Genomic DNA, 18708 nt, shown 5'->3' with positions numbered 1-18708 from the left:
TTATGAATAATAATGGATAAGGTCTGATATATAATACAAATAATGTAAATTTTTGTGTTTGTGTAATTTACTATTTTTTTAAATAAATTTTTATTAATTTAAATTAATTTACTTATTAATAAATATGAATCAATAAATAACATATTACCATATTATTTATATCCATCAAAATCAATCAAATAATACAATGAAATGTCAAAAAAATGACATCAATAAAAACTGTTTTTCAGAATTTCATTTTTTATAACTATATTTTTTTTTTTCTATATTTATATTTTGTCATGAGCAATTCTACATTTTCTTCTATGCATTCCATTGGTTTGTTAATTTTTTGAGCAATTATGACTAATCCTCCTAATGTTAAGCTATTCAATACAGTAGGAAATATAATGAAATAATTCATTGTAGTAGAACGATAAACCATTGCTTCACTTAAATACATGGTTATAAAAATTATTATAGACAAAGCACCAATACTAACAATTCTGAAAAAAAAAAAAGATTAAAGCATTCAAATTGAGTCTCATTTATGATGACATATGTACTATAAAAAAATGTATTTCACATAAAATCAAAATTGTGTCCAAAAGCAGGTAATGCAGAAATTGAGTAAAGTAATCTTATTATTTGACTATAGTTATTATTTATTAATTTTACCCATATAAAAATAATTAATTTAATAATAATAAAATTGTATAAAGTTCAATATATAAAGTATATATATATATAGAGTAAATCACTATCTTAAATCACTTAATTAATCGAATAGTACAAATAATATTAATAATTTTTTTTTTAGTTCCCAGTTTTTCTCAAATTTTCAAACATAAAATTTGTTTTTATGTTCATCCCTTATACTTTATAAAGGTGTCAACTTTATTTTTTCAAATAGAAACATACATAATTTCCTAGATTATTTATTATATTATGATCTAATTAAGAAAATGACTGTTCTATAACAACTTTTGGACCAGTATTTTGGAAGTTATTAACAATGTAAAGAAATGACTGGAGGTGAAAAGTGGGTGATGCTATTTTTATAACTAGACATTTACTAAACATACTCTTCCTTTCGCCTAGATATCAATAAAATCTGAAATATTGGTTCAAAAGTTGTTATTGATCAGTCAATTTCTTAATTATATATCTATTAAATAAGCTAGTTAATTATGTGTGTTATCATTCGAAAAATTAAAATTGGCACCCTTATAAGGTATACATGAAAGAAACATTCAATTAAGGAAACAAATAAAAAAATAATTTTTCTTTTTCAATTAATTAAATGGTTCATAATAAGAGAATCGACCTGTACATATAAATTTTAAACTAGCTATTTTTTATAGATTCTCAATTTTTGAGTTACAAGTATTATATTCATAGTCTTTAGGTTTAGTAAAGCTCATGTTAATATATTTTTATAATTCATACTCCACCTGTGCTACATACCCACTATATGTATTAAAATGCTTGTAACTCAATAACTATTTTTCCTTAAATTGTTATCACCCATTAATGTTTTTTGTAAAAAAAAATAATAAAAACTAGCTAATTTTAAATTTTGAAAAAAATTTTAATTAGAAACTATGAGAACAGAACAAACCCATTTCTATTATAATTTATTATATAGGTATAATATTAATTGATTTCAATTTTTGAGTTAATAAAATAAAAACTTACGGTTTGTAATGAATGAATATGGAACAATGAATCAAGCAAATGGCTTTGAGAAGAGCAAACATTCCCAAAACTCGTGGTAAGGTTGATTCTTCTGTGGATTGAAAATTAAAAACTTAATATATAATCAATATTTGATCAAACAACATTTTTCAATATTAATGGAAATCTTATAAGTTTATATATTGTACCAACAAAACATATATATTAATACATGAATATTTTTACAACTGAACTTAGTAGACATACATTATCTATAGGCCATAACCTATGTTAAAAAAGATCTAGTTTAATACAGATTAGCATAAAATGATCCGATACACTTTTTATAAAAGTAATTTAGTTTTTTCAATATAAAAATATACCATGTATAAAATGTTCATCTGCCATCAAATTTGAATGAGTACCCAAAATACATTTGTTTTCAAAAAATGATCTAAATGTAACACCAAGGTCCATGAAAGCTACAAATGCTAACCATCCTCGGAATGCATATAATACTTTTTCTTGCACCATATTTCTTAGACTAAATTTTATGTTCTACAAAATCTTGGGAAAAAGTTTTTATTTTACAAATAACTTTTGCGATCTTGATAGATAAGACCAAATAATCTAATAAATAAATAAAACATTTAATTTTTTTACTTTTTATGAACGTGTTTACATTATACACAACTCACAAAATTAACATCGAAGTCACCAAAAATAAAACGATACAATATTAAATAATAAAACATTATTGTAGCTTTTGAAATATATAGATATTTTTAATATTTAGTCTACTACTGTTACATTTTTAAATAAACAAATATCCTTTTGAAACATTTAAAACTACATGTAGATTCTAATCAATCGGATCTTTTGTTTATACAAAGTTTATAGCTCTTTTTGTTATCATAATTTTCCGTTTGTCAATATACCCAACGTGGTATCAAGGTGAATCATCCACTCTGTTAACAATGTTATTAGATAAAAAAACGTTTGTTTAAAGTCGTGCAAGCAAATCTAAACCTACTATTCGTCCCCGATCTAATAGTGTCACCCATCGTTCAAAATTCCTGTAGCCGTAGGGATAGAAGTTATAAATCTTTTGGGTGAATTAAATCAATTGAATTCTTTCACCACAATGATTCGTTCACTGACTCTTCATTTTCGAACTGATCAGAATATAATGAGTGATTAAAAATATTAATTTGTGATAGATTCATGGATCCTTGGATAATCTATTATTTAATACTTTAATATTTAACATTAATAAGGTTTTGTTATTTTAAAATATTAATTACAATATCGACAATTATTACTGTTTCCTTTATTTCTGAACATTTTTATAAACTAGCATAATTAAATATATTATTTGAAACTAGTTTACAGGGCTTTATTCCTTATATTACTTATTTTTTTTTTAATTTACATGTACTATTAAAACACTGCAACATAGTAAAAATTATTTAGCGTTAAACGTCAGTATTGACTATATTAATACAATATAATAATATGTATTATCAATATAATACAACATCAATACGTATTACTTAATCATAACTGACAATTGAAAATTGTGAGTATTTACAAAAATTTAAAAAGACATAAGTAATATCTTTTGATATTACATTTTAATAATATGCTAACATAAAAAATTTATGACTACATTAACCAGCAATCTTTTACTAAACCCTCCAAAAATTCTACATTGATAGTTAAAATAGATAATCTTATTAAATATAATAAAATAATATCATTTAATATATATGTTAGTGTATATTTAGGTATACGTTTTACATATTAATATGTATTAGAACCAATATTTTAGATTTTCATTTTAAAATTGATATGTCCATAAAAAATCTGGACATGAAGTACTAGACAAATTACCAGGGCATTAATTTATAGCTTTTTTTTGTTATATAAATTAGTCAATAATATTTCAAATGTTCTGATGATGTAACTAATTATATTTAATTAAAAACAATTTGTCTTTGTTTAAAAAAATGTCGATAAAAAAGTAAATATTTCATTAAATTAATTATATTTTTATTCGTAGTTAAAAATAAACTTAATGAGGTAAGTTTTCTATCATAAGATACCTATATTTATTACAAGGGCTGTTAAAGATATGTTTAAAAAAAATGAATAAATAGTTTAAAATATCTCATTAAGCTAAGGTAAATTTTAAACATTTTGGTGTAACAACCTGTTTAAGATTAACATTATTTCTTTGTAATATATAAGTAGCAATTTTATCTTTTCTCAAAAACAATAAGAATTCAACATGTTTCTCCGTATATTTTTCATTGAGGGTTTTAACAAAATTGCACAATATTTTTCTAGAGAGAATTTGTAATGATTATTCATTATTGAAAAATGGAATAAACAGTTTTAATGAAAATTTTAATAAATAAATAAATTTTATTTTTATATTTATTATGAGGGGAGAAGAATAATGACACTAGACATAATAATTTATATAAAATACAATTTCCATTGAGTAATAAAATAATAAAACCATTAATAATTAGTAGATTTTTAACAAAATAAAAAATATGGTGATAATTTGTGGTTATAATTAGTATCAACCGTTTTTATTAAAAACAACACATGATTCATGATTCAAATTATTTATATGATAGATCAATGTGTTTAAAATTTGTTTAAATTAGAAATTTACTGATTCAAAATTAATTTATGTATTATAATCATAGACTTACAAAATCTAAATATATTATATATAATCTACGATTATAATGAAGTACGATGATTAATAAGCGAAACTCATCTGAAACAATTTAGTTCATAATAATTTCACAAAATACATAAAAATATAATTTGTTATTTTTTTTTTTTAACAGACTGATAATTCAATAATATTTGAAATCCATGATCGAATCGAAAATTTCTTAAATTAAAATTCATTAGTATAAGTTACGAAAAAATGAATCAGCTTGTTATAATATTTTCAAGAATCTTAATCAATTCGTTCAGTAAAGTGATCGTTAATTTTGAATCGTTCGCCAACGACCCATCCCAGTCGGCCATATTAGGTCTCACGTAGTGCACCAGTTTTAATTATTAAATTAAAGTACTTGTATTGTCTTTGAGATTATTTATATATTTTATCAAAATGTATTACCTTACTCGCATATATACATATTTAGAACATAATTAAAAAATTTTAGTATAAAAATAATAGTTCAGTCAAAATTAAAGAATCAGTATTGGATAAATTGCTATTTTTAAATAATTAAATTACAAATTACTCAATTTATTAAGAATTAAACTATTTTATTATTTATTAATACAACAAGTATTGAATTTACATTACTTTAATAATAAAAAATAAATCTAATTATTATGATTTTTTCTTTTTTATATTACATATAAAATTAATTTGAATTAAATCATTTATACCAGTAATAATTCTAATGATATTTCATTTAAGGGATACATGGAATAAAATTATAAAGACTTTTTGTAATAATTTTTTTACTCATTTTAAGCTAATTGAGAGTAAAAAAAAAGTCAAAAGTTTTACATTAGCATATGTTATGCTAATTTGCTATTCTCAACAAAATTCTGAAATTATTTTTGGTGTAAATAACGAATGTCAGTACTGCGCCTGTGTTTAATTAATATGGCAGTATCGTAATTTAGTTATTTAAGTCTAATTAAACGACATAAAAAACTATTTTTTTGAGTAATTTACTTCTTCCTTTTCTTCGCCTTCATCCAAACTACTTGGGGACTGTTACCCTTACCCTAAACTTCCACTTGACATAGTCTCACATAATCTACGCACACATCTGTAATAAACCAAAAATAAAAATAATAGCATAAAAAAGGGTAATATAGAATAAAAGGAAAATAGAAATAATATAAAATGTAGGATTCATTGGAGAATATTTGGAATATTGAATAATTTATATCTATGACCTATATTTATATATTTAATCTATATAAAATTGCATTTAATAACATCCCTTCATCTCTTTTTTGGTCTACTATCTCTTCCTTCAACAATAATTTCCATAACTGTTCTTAAAGCTTCCGATTACTCTTTCCTCATAACTTGACCAAACAATCTAAGTCTATTTTCTCTCATCTTATCTATGATTGACACTATACACATACTCCCTTTCATATGTTCTTTATCCTATATAGTCACTTAATCTAAGCATTCTCATCCCTGCTACACTCATTCTTTACTCTATTTTTTTGTCAACCGCCCAACACTCTGAATCATACATTCCAACTGATTTCACTATTAGTTGTCTTACACAAAAGACTGTCCCTGTTGTTGACTTTCCAGACAAAAGACCAAACTGGTTCTTTATTAGTGATGTTTCTCCTCTTGTTATTTTGTCTATTACCTTTTCCCAAATTTTCAAACTATAACTCATAAGTTTTATTCCTTTATATATTTCATACTCCTATATATCTGCTTTTTATAAATACCAACATCACAATATTATTCTTCCATTTGATTGGCAATTTCTCTTCTAATAGGAAGTTAATAGGTTAAAAGGATCCTTCCTTTAACCACCTTATGCCAACACTGTCTAATATTTTCCATACTTCTACAGGTACTTCATCCGGTCCTATTGTTTTATTCATTTCATTGAACTTTTTTTAGTAATAATAATATAGTTTTTTATCAGTTTTCCTATTAAATTTTCTGTGTTGGTCGTGAGATTTTTTGCATTTGAAATTAAATAATAGTACAAATAATAATAGAAATAATTTGAAAATAACATTTCATAAATTATTTTATAAATATTTTATTTTATTATTTATTTTAATTATGGTTCTGAGTGTTGGGTAGTTGACAATAAAGTAGAGTAGAGTATGAGTGTAACAAAGATGCGAATGCTTGATGGATGATCGGAGTGACTATAGAAGATAGGATAAGGAACGAACATAAAAAAGGGATTATAGGTCAATCATAGATAAGATGAGAGAAAATAGACTTAGATGATCATGTTATGAGGAGAATGGGATCGGAAGCTGTAAGAACAGTTATAGAAATGAATTTAAAGAATGAGGTAGAAGATCAAAAGAGATGGAAGGATGCTGTTAAATGCAATATGAGGACTACTGGTGTGTGTAGATGATGTGGGTGATCGTGTCAAGTGGAAGTATAGGATAAGGGTAGCCGACCTCAAGTAGTTGAAATTATGGTGAGGAAATATAAGAAGAAGAAATTATTTTATACAAAGACCAATTAAACATTTTTTTTGTTATGACTCATAACAGCTTAAATTATAAACGAAAAGAGTATTATAAAATTATTGTGCAAAAGTAAAATTTTAATATTTAAATTTAAAATAAAAAATGTTATTACATGAAGTTATTATTTATAAATTAATGCCTGAAAATCTATAATATTCTAATACTGCGTTATGGAGAGCATGTAATTTTCTTATTTTTTCATTAACTATCCCGTATTGTGTACAGTATTTAGATATATTTAAATATTAACAAAATGTGGAAGTAAGAACTTTTTTTTTTATATTAAATCCTTAGTAAAAAATATGCCCCGTAAAATTTTAATATAAATTGCTCAAGTTAAATTAATAAGTAATATTTCAAAATTACCCTAAAATATATAATTGAAATAAAAATAAAATTATTACTTATTCATACGGAAAATAAAATAATAATTAAATTATGCTATAATTATTTTATTTATTTAATAATTATAGTTTGGTTGAACTACGTAACACGTTCCTATTAAATACTATTCCAATCAATATTCCAGTACTGATAAATATTTTATCATAAAACACAGATCCTATCGAATAATTGTCCCGATTCGTATGCGCCTCCTTATAATAACCACAGATAAATAATAAAACATATATATATATATATATATGGGATCCCACCTTTGCCACGAACTGATGATGCTCCGACATTTGACAAAGTAGTAATTGTTACGAACATCTGGTACTCCGACCATCTGATTCATAGGTTACCAAAATTATGACGGATTTTACTCCGACATTAAATTTAAAAAATGAGATAGTAAAAACTCCCACATTATCGATAGTTTGATTATGTATCGAAAGTTATATTATATTTCGATTGCATTGTTAGTAATAGGGCGTATTGATCGTATATGTTGCAACGTCAGGATCACGTAGCTACAGAAACACTACATTATTAAATTAATATTATTATTATTAATAATATTGTAAAATTTAAATTAAAATGTCCTATTCAATTAGCATTTATTTGCTACTATAGTTATTATACAATAATATACATTTTGCTTATTATTTTCTGGTACAATTTCTCACATTTGACATATGTTATTAATACTCGAATGATAATAGTCATTCATTAAGTAACATAAAATTAATAGTGTTTAATACAAATGTACATTTTTGAAAAAGTTTTCTCTATTGTTAGAATATATATTTATCTTTGAGAATTTTATTTTTTAATTATCCAATAATTACAAAATATTTTAATCAAATCAAAAAACTGTTAGTTAACTGTTTTTTCAGTCGATCCACAAAATTTTATCTAACAGTAACTTATTTTTTAACATCTAAGAGATCCATTTGAAAACTAATTTTTCTATAACAAATATGTGCTGTAAAAATTGTCTTGTGCAATTTTATTAGTGATTAATTCCTAAGTGTGTAATATTAAAAAATAATAACTAATATAACACATAAAATTGTTTGTACAATATAAAATCATTCTTGGGGATGTCTGGATTTTTTCCTGTGCTGCATTAGGATATCTAAGTATAAAATAACACAGTATATCCAACTTTAATGTAGTAATTGTTGAACACATTTTTTTTAGTCTTATTACTTTCTGGAAGTTTCTTCCAATAGGTTTTTATAGACTCAGAAGAGTATGATTAATTTTTCTTTCAGCAATTTTAATTGAAAATTAATTACTAAAATTATTTTTAACTTATATTAAAAAAAATTAAAATAGTATTAAACTGTGTAAGTTTTGCTACAAGTCTAATATGAGTTATGCTAAGAATTAGTAAGTTTTGGTTATATATAAGTAGAATTAATTTTTTCTTATTTAAAAATTCTGTGTGTCATCTAAAATTAAAAATATATTAACTCATCGTTAAAAAAATTTAATTTTGTGACATGAGTTTTATAATCAATGTTAAATTATAAGTAAAACCATTATAATCTCCAGTGGTGCTCAAAAAAAAGTTAAAAATATTAAGGAGTAAAAAATTATTTATTTAAAGTTCTTTTTGTTTAAAATCTAATATACATTTATTGAAATCAGTTTAATATTTCCTTGAAAAAAATATCTGAATAGCCTTTCCTTTTTTTAATAATAATTAAATTTGTTGGACAATTTTCTCAGTGGTCCAGTGAGAAAAAATTTAAATCTTAAATTTAATGAGGGCCTTCTGAGCCAGACCGACACTGCGAAAAGATGATTATTTTGCCAATGTTTTTATCTCGTTAACNAAAAGATGATTATTTTGCCAATGTTTTCATCTCGTTAGCTTAACGCGTATCCTGCAAATACAAATGTATTGTTTTATAAATACAAAATGAAGTTTTTTTAAAAATTTGAATTAATTTTATATGTACTTTTTAGAATATGAAAGCATATTCCAAAAAAAATAAAAATTAATTTTCAAAATAAAATCACGTAATGTAATGTATTATGTTTTGTAAAAATGTAATTATATATATATATATATGTCTTATAAAAAAAGTTGTACAGTTTCAATATTACATTATTATATTTGATTTCCATTTAATGAGAAAAAATGAATAATTGTTTGATTATCAATCATGATTATAAATTAAAATATTTAACTCTATACGTATATTTGACAAAACTTCAAATAATCATAATGCAAATGAAAAAAAACTGAACCATTATTTAATGAATTGACTGCATATTTTTAATCGAGTTAGTTAAGTTTAAAACCAATTTACTTAGCAGAAGATTTTTGTAAGTTTATGATAAATCATAAACTATTATCCACTGTTAACTTATAACTGCCTTGTGTTTACTTAATTTGACTAGAGCGTAGGAGTATTGCAACAAAATATTTGGGAACTCTAATTACATAATTTTTTACCTAATCTAAAAAAATATTTCTATACAACAAGAAATACAAATTAATTCATTTTCGGTATAGTCTATGGCAGAATTTTAGGAGACAAAGCCCCCTCAAGTCTCTCCAGATTGCGGTCAAATCCAAACTGGACTGAATTAATTTCGTTACCCACCTTTGAACAATGAAATGATATGAAATCATATTTTTGTTTGATGTCGTATGAAACTAATTGTAATGACAGTTTTAGAGAATGGGATACCGAATATCTTTATAAANGATATTAAATCATATTTTTGTTTGATTTCATATGAAACTAATTGTAATGACAGTTTTAGAGAATGGGATACCGAATATCTTTATAAACGCATCTGTTTAATAACGAATACTATCATCATAAAAACGTACCTCTATATTTTTTAACTAAACTAATTGAATGTTATAATATTAATGTGCTTACAATGTTATAATAAGCACTAATAAGGAGAGGTAAAAAAGATTTTACGTCTGAAAATTGGAATCGCTCTTCTTTCCCCTCCAAAAAAAAATTTAAGGGCTCACACCAGTTATGTTACCTTTATGTACCTATTTTATCAAAAGTCGGATACATTTCGGGGATCTTTATTGTAATAATTATTCGTTAATAGACAGTAATCAATTATAACGCTATTTTATTATATTAATTAATATTTATTAATTAGTGATAAGGGTTATATTTTTCCATCAGATAATATATTGCTACGATATTCATCTACTCCGAAATTTGATAATTTTTTAATCGATTTCGTGAATAATCGATATTCGGAGCTAATTTCATTCGGAGCAATCAATTAATAGGACTATTCGGAGTATTCGTCGTCGCAGTAACATCCAAATTTTTGTAACCAGGTATTCGTAATAATTGTTGTCGGAGTAAATGTATTCGGAGGATTTTTTTACAGTGTCGGAGTAAATGAATGTCGGGGCATCATCAGTTCGTTGCAATCTCCGGAACCTATATATATATATATATAATAGTAATACAGAATAACTGTGTAATGTGATAATGATATTTATAACTGATAATAATATTGATAAGAACAAATGATAATCATGGAGCACGTTGTTTATGTTTAAACATAATTTGACATTTATTGAATAAAGGTTTAAACTATATTTGTAATTAATAAATCATAGTTCTTTTTTAGGTATTTTTTGTAGTTACTAATTTAGTGTACTTTAAGCCCTGTTTTATTTTAATTTTTTAGATTCTATAATGAAGAAAAAAGTACCTTTTATACAAAATGGTAAAAAAGTCAACAATCGTCGTGGTAGATTAATTATTCGTAATCTTCCATTTACTGTGAGTAAATACCTTTTACTTTATATACCTAAGTATATAAAGTTTTATTATAATTATAAATTTTAGTATTAAGAATTTTCTGTGTTAATATCTCTTTTCCTCCAGTCTTTATTTTTGAAAAACAAAATTGGTTGTCCAGGTAAATGAAGAACAAATACAAGAATATTTTTCAAAATTTGGTGAAATAAATGATATTAAACTATTAAGAAAATCCGATGGAAAACTTATTGGTTGTGGATTTGTACAGTTTGTTGTTAAACAAAATGCTGCTAAAGCTATTGCAAATACTAGTGGAAAAGATTTTTGTGGTAATTCTTTTGTTAAATTTTCTTGTTAGATAACAATTAATTGAAATAACTATGATTTTGACTTTAAACTATATATGATATCTATTAAACAATTTGGAAATACTCATATTATTTCTTGTGACTCTATAATGTATATCTTTTAGGCCGTTCTATTGTTGTCGATTGGGCTATACCAAAAAATAAATATGAGACTATTCATGCTCCTAAAGAAGAAAATATAGAATATGTTAAAGAAGAAAAAGAAATAAAGGAAGAAATTATGTCAGATTATGAAAATGAAGAGATTAAAGATAAAGTTAAAACTTCTAAAACTATTGATGATTACCTTTCTCTAGATACTAGTAATGATATAAAGGAAGAACAATTAATTGATTTTGAAAAATCAAATTTAGAGTAATTTTTCTAAAATAAATAAATTATTTACTCTCATTATATAATTTATTTTTATGAAATTTTTTGTCATTTAATTAAAGGAATGATATCAATTTAAAACGAAAAACTGATGATAACAATATTTCAAATGAAAATAAAAAACATTTCAAATCTCATGATGCTAAAGAAGGTCTTACAGTATTTCTGAAAAATGTGTCATTCAGTGTAAAAAATGAGGATTTAAAACGGTTTATGAGAGAAAAATTTGGATCAGTCTATTATGCTCTGATTTGTGTTGATAAACTAACTGAACACTCAAAAGGAACTGCTTTCGTTAAATTTAGGGTGAGTATAAAAACTAATAAATCAAGTCTTATCGGTTACATAACTTCGCCCTAGTGCCGAATACAGCTGGCTAAGCCTCCTAAAAATTTAATTTAATTCATATCTATGTTTTTCATTGATAATAATTCTGTATTATATAATAAAATTATAAGTGATAATTCACATCAATTCAGTGCTATTATTTATCTGTCATAGATGATCTATTACTAGTTTAACTAAACAAAATATTGTGTATGTCATATACACAATATTTTTAATAGTATAAAACATCAATTTTTCATCTCAAAAGTTAATATTTTATATTATATGATTTAAAAAAAATATATTCCTACTTATAAAATATAGAATGTAGGGTACTATTAACCTAAAAAAAAAAAAATTATAATACGTTTTATACTTAAAACATATTGCGTGAGTCATAATTAAACAATTATTTTGTATTATAGTTTAATAAATTGGTTTTGTTAATATTAATAGGATACTACAAGTGTGGATGCTTGTATGACGGCTTCACCTGAAAATTTAACTTTGTGTGGTTCATTAATGGAGCCCCAAATTGCGGTCGATAAAGAAATATTAGATAAGTCTAAGCAAGAAAAATTTACTCATAAAGACAATAGAAATTTATACTTGATAAAAGAAGGAGGTAATTTTAGAAAAATCAGAATAGTTTATGTTTTGTACTTTAAATCATAAAAATGTATAGTATAATAATCTTATTTTAACTCATTAGCACCTAATTTTTTAATTTTTTCAATATTTATTATATCTATTAGAATATATAAAAAATAATGAGTTAAAATACATTGAAATTGCAGTATGGCAATAGTGGGTGCTATGGTTTAAAAATATACTTATCATAGTAAGAAATTATTATCAAATTACTAGATTTATTTTAGTAAAACATTAAAAAAAAAATGAACATATTTTAAACTGGGCCAATTTTTTTCTTAGTTATTGTTGCTGGTACTGCTGCAGCCAATGGTGTATCTATAAGTGATATGAACAAGCGACTTGAATTAGAGCAATGGAAGTCTCAAGTTCTTAAAAATTTAAATATGTTTGTTGCTCGTAATAGACTTATTGTTCATAATTTGCCTGCTAGTATGGATAATAAAAAACTTAAAGAATTATTTATTAAATATACTCACTCAAAAGCAGTTTCAAAAGTGAGCAAAAAATGAAAAAATTTAGTTTAATGCTTATCGTGAGAAAGAGCATAAGTCACTTTTTGTTATTTGTGAAAATTGTTTATAATTTTACATCCAATTTATTGCTATCTTAATTATTAGTGTATGTAGTTAAATTAATAATGTATTACAATTTGAATTTGGAAAGTTATAGAAGAATAGTTACATGGTGATAAAGTCAGTTTCGAGCGGCTTTATTTACCAAGTGGGAGATTAGTTCATCATCTTTCTCTTTGGCAATAGCCTAACCACTTGTCCCAGAATATCAATAGTTAGGAAACTCTCCTTTTTGAGAAGGTCATTTTAATTTATAATGAGCCTAAAAAGCTAAAGAAAAAAGATACATACCAGTTGTTAAAAATATATAGTTGAAAATTAATCAAAAATGACTTTGTTCTTTCTTACTAAAAACATATCTTTGTGTTGTTGATAGAATTAAAAAAATATTTTTGTAAACAGGCTGTAGTTATGAAAAATTTAAAAAAAATTGATCCAAAAGGAATTCCTGTTTCTAAAGAATATGGATTTGTGACATTTAAAGAACACGAGGATGCTCTAAAAGCTCTTAGAGCAATTAATAATAATCCAAATATTTTCCATCCTAACAAAGTAAAATGAAAAAAAAAGATTTACAAATAATCAATATTTAAATGGTCAAAAATTATTTATTTATAATTTTTGTTTTATAGAGACCTATTGTAGCATTTTCTATTGAAAACAGACTTGTATTACAAGCGAGACAAAGAAGAATAGATAAAAGTAAAATTTGTAATCCTTTAAACAAAAATTACAAAAATGAAAATATAAAAATTACATCCAATAAAAATGAAAATAATAAACACACTTCTATAAAAAACAGAAAACAAAATGATTTACCTAATTATACTGGAATCACAGCTAAACCAGTATGTGATAAAAATTTTATGTACTGAAATAATTTTACCAAAATTCAATTTAATAGTTTTGTAAAAATTTGTGTAGGGTCATACATCAATTCGTCCAAAATTTAAATTGAAAATTCAATCAGAAGCACACGAAAAAAACGTTAAAACTAAAAAAAAATTATCTTTGAAAAAAAAACGAGAGTTATCACTTAGGAATGAAAAGAAAAGAGAACCTAAGGTACATTTTTAATTTTTAATTAATTTTTTTACTAATAATTTTATTGTTATATTTTGCATAGATGAAAAGTAAAAAGAAAAATTCAGCTAAAAATGATATTTCATTTTCAAAACTAGTAAATAAGTATAAAAGCAAGATAAATGTACCTGAAACTATGAAAAAGTGGTATGAAAATTAACAACTTGATCAATGTTAAGTGTATAACTATAAATTTTTTTCTATGCTCATATTCTTATGTATACTATAAATATATTTTAGTTAATAAACTTGTTGATTTGATCTATTTTTATTATTCGTATTGATTCTTTTAAATTTAGACATTAGGAGACCGGATAATTTTTTTTTTTTTGAAGGCCTATGCAAGCCAGATAAAAAAACAGACACCGAAGATGATGGTAAACCTAATACTCTGTATCCTAGACACTCTCACAATGAGGGAATTTGGCTTCCAATTAAAGAATAAGGGTCAATTCCTCTCCTAATAAAAAGAACCCAACCAAAATAAAAAATATTTAGTAAATTATGTTTATTATTGTATTAAAATATTTTTTTAGGTAAGAAAAAATTGGTACATAGTATACTGGATAAATTGAAGGATAAAATTCATTGCCTGGAGATTTTTTTTGGGGGGATCTTGTAAAAAAATTATGTATGTCATGATATGACTTAATGTATTTTTTTTTCAAAATTAACTTCGGTAAAAAGCTATGGAGGTATTGATTTTTTTATATGTTTTATACGTATTTTTTCGTATGTTTGTCTTCAAACCAATACATTGATCATAAACTCATATATGTTCGATGTATTGCTCTTATAGGAAAACATTTAGGGATATAAAGTAGTATATAGACTAAATATTCTAATAGAGACTAATACTATAAGTTGTAAATAAAAATAATTTTGCGATGATTACTCGACAAGAAATCCTATAATAGTCTTAAAAAAAATTTTTAGCATACCCGATATTTATACTGAATGCGCATACATATGCTTTAATTAAAATTTTATAATGTAAACATTTTAAATCTAATACATTTTTTTATTTATATTATTATGTGAAATTTTTTTATAATGACTGTACAGTTAATACTATAGCATGCTAAATACTATTTTTATTACAATAATTAATAAAATCGCTGGCATAGAGGGGCGATAATTGAATCGTTTCGTATATAACCACCATTGAGATGGATTTAAAAATAAAGCTTTTACTAATTCTTACCATTCTCACTTGTTATCAAAAATATTTAACTTTATTAAAAATTATATAAATAAAATAATGCTTGACAGCTAAAAACCGTTTAAGCACTTAATTATTAAAGGTTCCGGTTGGGTTCTAGTTCGTGGCTATCTGAAAATAAAAAGTCCTATTCCGGTTCGGGTTCTAAAATTTTTTAAGGTTTCGGTTAAAAAACCTTTTTTTTACATTCGTTCCTGTTTAATACTAAAACTATTTTATCGCAAGAAGATTGGGTAAAAATCTTGAATACAAATCAATAAATAAAATTTTATTTATGACTTATAACTAAAGAATTGTTCTTAAAAAGTTAGTTATATGATGATGGACAGTTAACCTTAAACACCCCCTATAAGTTATACTAAAAAATGAAGAACTTAATGATAGTTTCTCCAAAGATTCCAGAACACTTAATAAAAAAAATACTACAAGGATCCTGGTCAATATTACCATATTGAACCGAAATATTGCCTAAACCAAGTTATGAATAAAATAAATAATGTTTTTTAAAAAGTTTAAAGATTAACATTAGTTTAAAGATTTCTATTGATAAATTTCCGCTGTCAGTTGTAGTACATATTCACTGTGGCCAATATGATTCAAACGCTTCATATAATTATTATTGGGATGTATCACGGTCTAAATAAACCTATTAATTCTAACTTATTTTTACAATAATTTTTTAATAAAATTATTGATTTGAATAAAAATGGTTTCATATTTCCATATTATTAATGATACACCATTTTCACATTTAATAATATTTTATATATTGATTAAAATATACTAATAATAGAAAAATCCTGACTTTGGTAAATATATTTCTTTAATTGTAGACCTTTTTATAGGTAAGTACATCAGGTGGATAATAATTATATATTTAAATAATTTAAAATTCATTTTATAAATAACTAATTGATATTTTTTTAGATATTTATTTAAAATATGCAACCAATGATACATTGATTGTATATATAGATATAAGATATATATATCTCATACATAGTTTCTATATATAAGATTTGTATATTTGCTATAGACGTATATGTATTAAGTAAATAGTCGGCATCGCCAACTATAAGACTATAGGGATATATAACTAATAGTAAGAGTATCTATAGATACGCTTATAAAAATGTTAGTTTTTCAACGTTTCCAGCAGGTGAAGATTTTAATTGAAATTTAAATAATATCATACTTAAGCAATGCTTAATATGAACTGTAACTCTAATTATCATTAATGATAATTTACAACTTCTCATGACATTTTTTGTAAGTTAGTAACTAATAATTAAATATTAATTTGACAATTTAAATTATGTAAACAGTTAAATAGAAAATCACAATTTATGTCATTCTGTTATGTTAAATGAATTGTATATTATGAATAGAGGTCTTTTATTTTCTATGTTTGAAGATCTTTTAATTTTATGCAATTATTTAAATGTCTTAAAATCATTAGAGTAGTAATATATAAGTTGCCATGTGATACTCAGTATTATTACACAAATAAATATTAGCTTGTTGTTAAATTTTCGTGAAGAAAACTAATTTTTGTGCTCATACTTTATTACTGAAAACCACAATAAATTTGAAAAGGTATTTTGATACGTTGAAGATAAAGAACTTTTTTCGTCGGTGTCTAAGAGTATTCACATGCTGCGTTTCAAAAAAAAAGGAAGCATAATAAAGATGGTATCTTAGCTCAATCTGGCTCAGGTATTTTTTAATAAAATTTAGCTTAAAACGATAGTCAACGAAAATTCTCTCAGTATCCAACATTTTATGGGTACAACGAATTAATACACTCGTTTATTTTACACGTGTTGTTTTATGTTATTTAACTATGACGAAAAATATGTAAAATTGCTTTCCTTAATTTTATATTTTTAATTTATATAATATTAACTGTGATCAATATTGTTAAATGCTTTATCTAGGTCAAAATAGACAATTGCGCATATTTTATTTTTATATTTGTCATATTAAATAATAGATTTAATAATTTTGAATAATACTTTAATAATTCTGGATTAAAGTATTACAATTTTTATTTTGAAATAATGTTGTTTTTAGCAGTTAAATTTTACCTATAATGTATTTTCATAATTGATAACAGAATATATAGATTTTATATAAATTCAGTAGAAAATATATACTTTGGACTAATTGTTTAAACAATCATAATAATAAAATTTTAAATGTTATTAATTAGAAGTTATGGAGTATGATAAATATCCAAATAGTAATAATCAAACAGAGTTGGTCCCAATACAAAATATTGATATCAATATTCAAAACGTAGTGTTAGTAGATGAATTAGTAAATGAAGAAAAAAGTGAAGAAGGCACTGAGGAGCATAGCATGATTCCTGTGGAATGTGTGAAGTCGGTAGCAAATACGAGCTGTTTTTGCACGACAAACATTGAAACCGAGAATGACAATTCAAACTGTACGACTGAAGACAACGTAACTGTTGATGAAGAAGCCGGTTTGAATACGCCCATGAACAAAGAAGGCTTTATACGTTACTTTGGAAAGTATAATGAAGCTGGAAAAATTATTACAAATGATGGGAAATATTATTATTTCAATAGAGTAAGCATTGTGATGAATTTAAATTAAAATTCTAGAGATTAACATTATCTATTTTTCTAGGAAGATATAGTTGGTATTTATCGATATTACAGATCTCCACAAAAAGCTAAGTTTGTTGTTTGTGCTTTGCGACCAAATTGGGCGAAGAATATAGAGATAATCGGAGAAATTTATGGTCAATGGTAAATGGTCAATGTTTTAACAGTAAAAAAAAAATTTACTTTTTTTGTACCTACAGATGCTATATTGTTTAACGTTTGGTCACTATACAGAGTATGCAGCTAGATGTTGACTCTTTTAATTTTTACTATCCTTACATGTAACGTACCAAAACAAACTTGTTGTTTGTACTATTTATTTAGTTAGTAATTAAATTTAATACGTTAAACAGATTGTACTATTTAAGGTAATAATAATGATATTCAATGAATTTGTTTATATGAAATATATATCTCAATGTTTTG

General features: G+C 24.0%; 3 protein-coding genes across 9 annotated transcripts; 2 read left to right on the top strand and 1 right to left on the bottom strand.

Moving 5' to 3' along the window:
• Positions 1-45: 45 nt before the first annotated feature.
• LOC126900481 (uncharacterized) lies at positions 46-2535 on the bottom strand. The gene is made up of 4 exons (XM_050676221.1): positions 2355-2535; positions 2040-2286; positions 1678-1768; positions 46-485 (listed from the first exon to the last, which is right to left on the bottom strand). The coding sequence occupies exons 2-4, from the start codon at positions 2188-2190 to the stop codon at positions 248-250; spliced, it is 480 nt and encodes a 159-aa protein (XP_050532178.1). The 5' UTR covers positions 2191-2286; positions 2355-2535; the 3' UTR covers positions 46-247.
• An 8244-nt stretch (positions 2536-10779) lies between these two features.
• On the top strand, positions 10780-14698 carry LOC126894146 (RNA-binding protein 28). Of its 2 annotated transcripts, none has more exons than XM_050664925.1 (11): positions 10780-10873; positions 10978-11072; positions 11212-11380; positions 11524-11773; positions 11854-12097; positions 12575-12743; positions 13052-13266; positions 13747-13896; positions 13977-14192; positions 14269-14409; positions 14471-14698. In XM_050664925.1, exons 2-11 carry the CDS (start codon positions 10986-10988, stop codon positions 14585-14587), a joined length of 1758 nt encoding a protein of 585 aa, XP_050520882.1. In that variant the 5' UTR covers positions 10780-10873; positions 10978-10985; the 3' UTR covers positions 14588-14698. The 2 variants fall into 2 exon arrangements, with proteins under 2 accessions (XP_050520882.1, XP_050520883.1); XM_050664926.1 differs by lacking the exon at positions 10780-10873 and adding an exon at positions 10899-10917.
• A 2073-nt stretch (positions 14699-16771) lies between these two features.
• LOC126910435 (uncharacterized) lies at positions 16772-18708 on the top strand. 6 transcript variants are annotated; one of them, XM_050693002.1, is made up of 4 exons: positions 16772-16918; positions 17246-17365; positions 17862-18244; positions 18305-18708. In XM_050693002.1, the coding sequence occupies exons 3-4, from the start codon at positions 17867-17869 to the stop codon at positions 18428-18430; spliced, it is 504 nt and encodes a 167-aa protein (XP_050548959.1). In that variant the 5' UTR covers positions 16772-16918; positions 17246-17365; positions 17862-17866; the 3' UTR covers positions 18431-18708. The 6 variants fall into 6 exon arrangements, with proteins under 6 accessions (XP_050548959.1, XP_050548956.1, XP_050548960.1 ...); XM_050692999.1 differs by lacking the exon at positions 17246-17365 and having other exon boundaries at positions 16772-16922; positions 18305-18426; positions 18483-18708; XM_050693003.1 differs by lacking the exon at positions 17246-17365 and having other exon boundaries at positions 17865-18244.

The sequence above is a fragment of the Daktulosphaira vitifoliae genome, unplaced genomic scaffold (assembly GCF_025091365.1).
Source record: "Daktulosphaira vitifoliae isolate Bord-2020 unplaced genomic scaffold, ASM2509136v1 Scaffold_1, whole genome shotgun sequence".
Lineage (NCBI taxonomy): Eukaryota > Metazoa > Arthropoda > Insecta > Hemiptera > Phylloxeridae > Daktulosphaira > Daktulosphaira vitifoliae.
Note: the sequence above shows the minus strand (reverse complement) of the source record. Positions and strands in the feature narration are given on the sequence as shown.

Excerpts from the sequence above, each read along its gene's own strand:
- LOC126894146 (XM_050664925.1), top strand. The coding sequence starts at position 10,986 with ATGAAGAAAAAAGTACCTTTTATACAAAATGGTAAAAAAGTCAACAAT. Across the intron at positions 11,073-11,211 it reads TTCGTAATCTTCCATTTACT|GTAAATGAAGAACAAATACA; the intron begins GTGAGTAAATAC and ends TTGGTTGTCCAG. Across the intron at positions 11,381-11,523 it reads TAGTGGAAAAGATTTTTGTG|GCCGTTCTATTGTTGTCGAT; the intron begins GTAATTCTTTTG and ends TATATCTTTTAG.
- LOC126900481 (XM_050676221.1), bottom strand. The coding sequence starts at position 2,190 with ATGGTGCAAGAAAAAGTATTATATGCATTCCGAGGATGGTTAGCATTT. Across the intron at positions 1,769-2,039 it reads AGATGAACATTTTATACATG|AAGAATCAACCTTACCACGA; the intron begins GTATATTTTTAT and ends TTCAATCCACAG. Across the intron at positions 486-1,677 it reads ATATTCATTCATTACAAACC|AATTGTTAGTATTGGTGCTT; the intron begins GTAAGTTTTTAT and ends TTTTTTTTTCAG.
- LOC126910435 (XM_050692998.1), top strand. Across the intron at positions 18,245-18,304 it reads AATATTATTATTTCAATAGA|GAAGATATAGTTGGTATTTA; the intron begins GTAAGCATTGTG and ends CTATTTTTCTAG.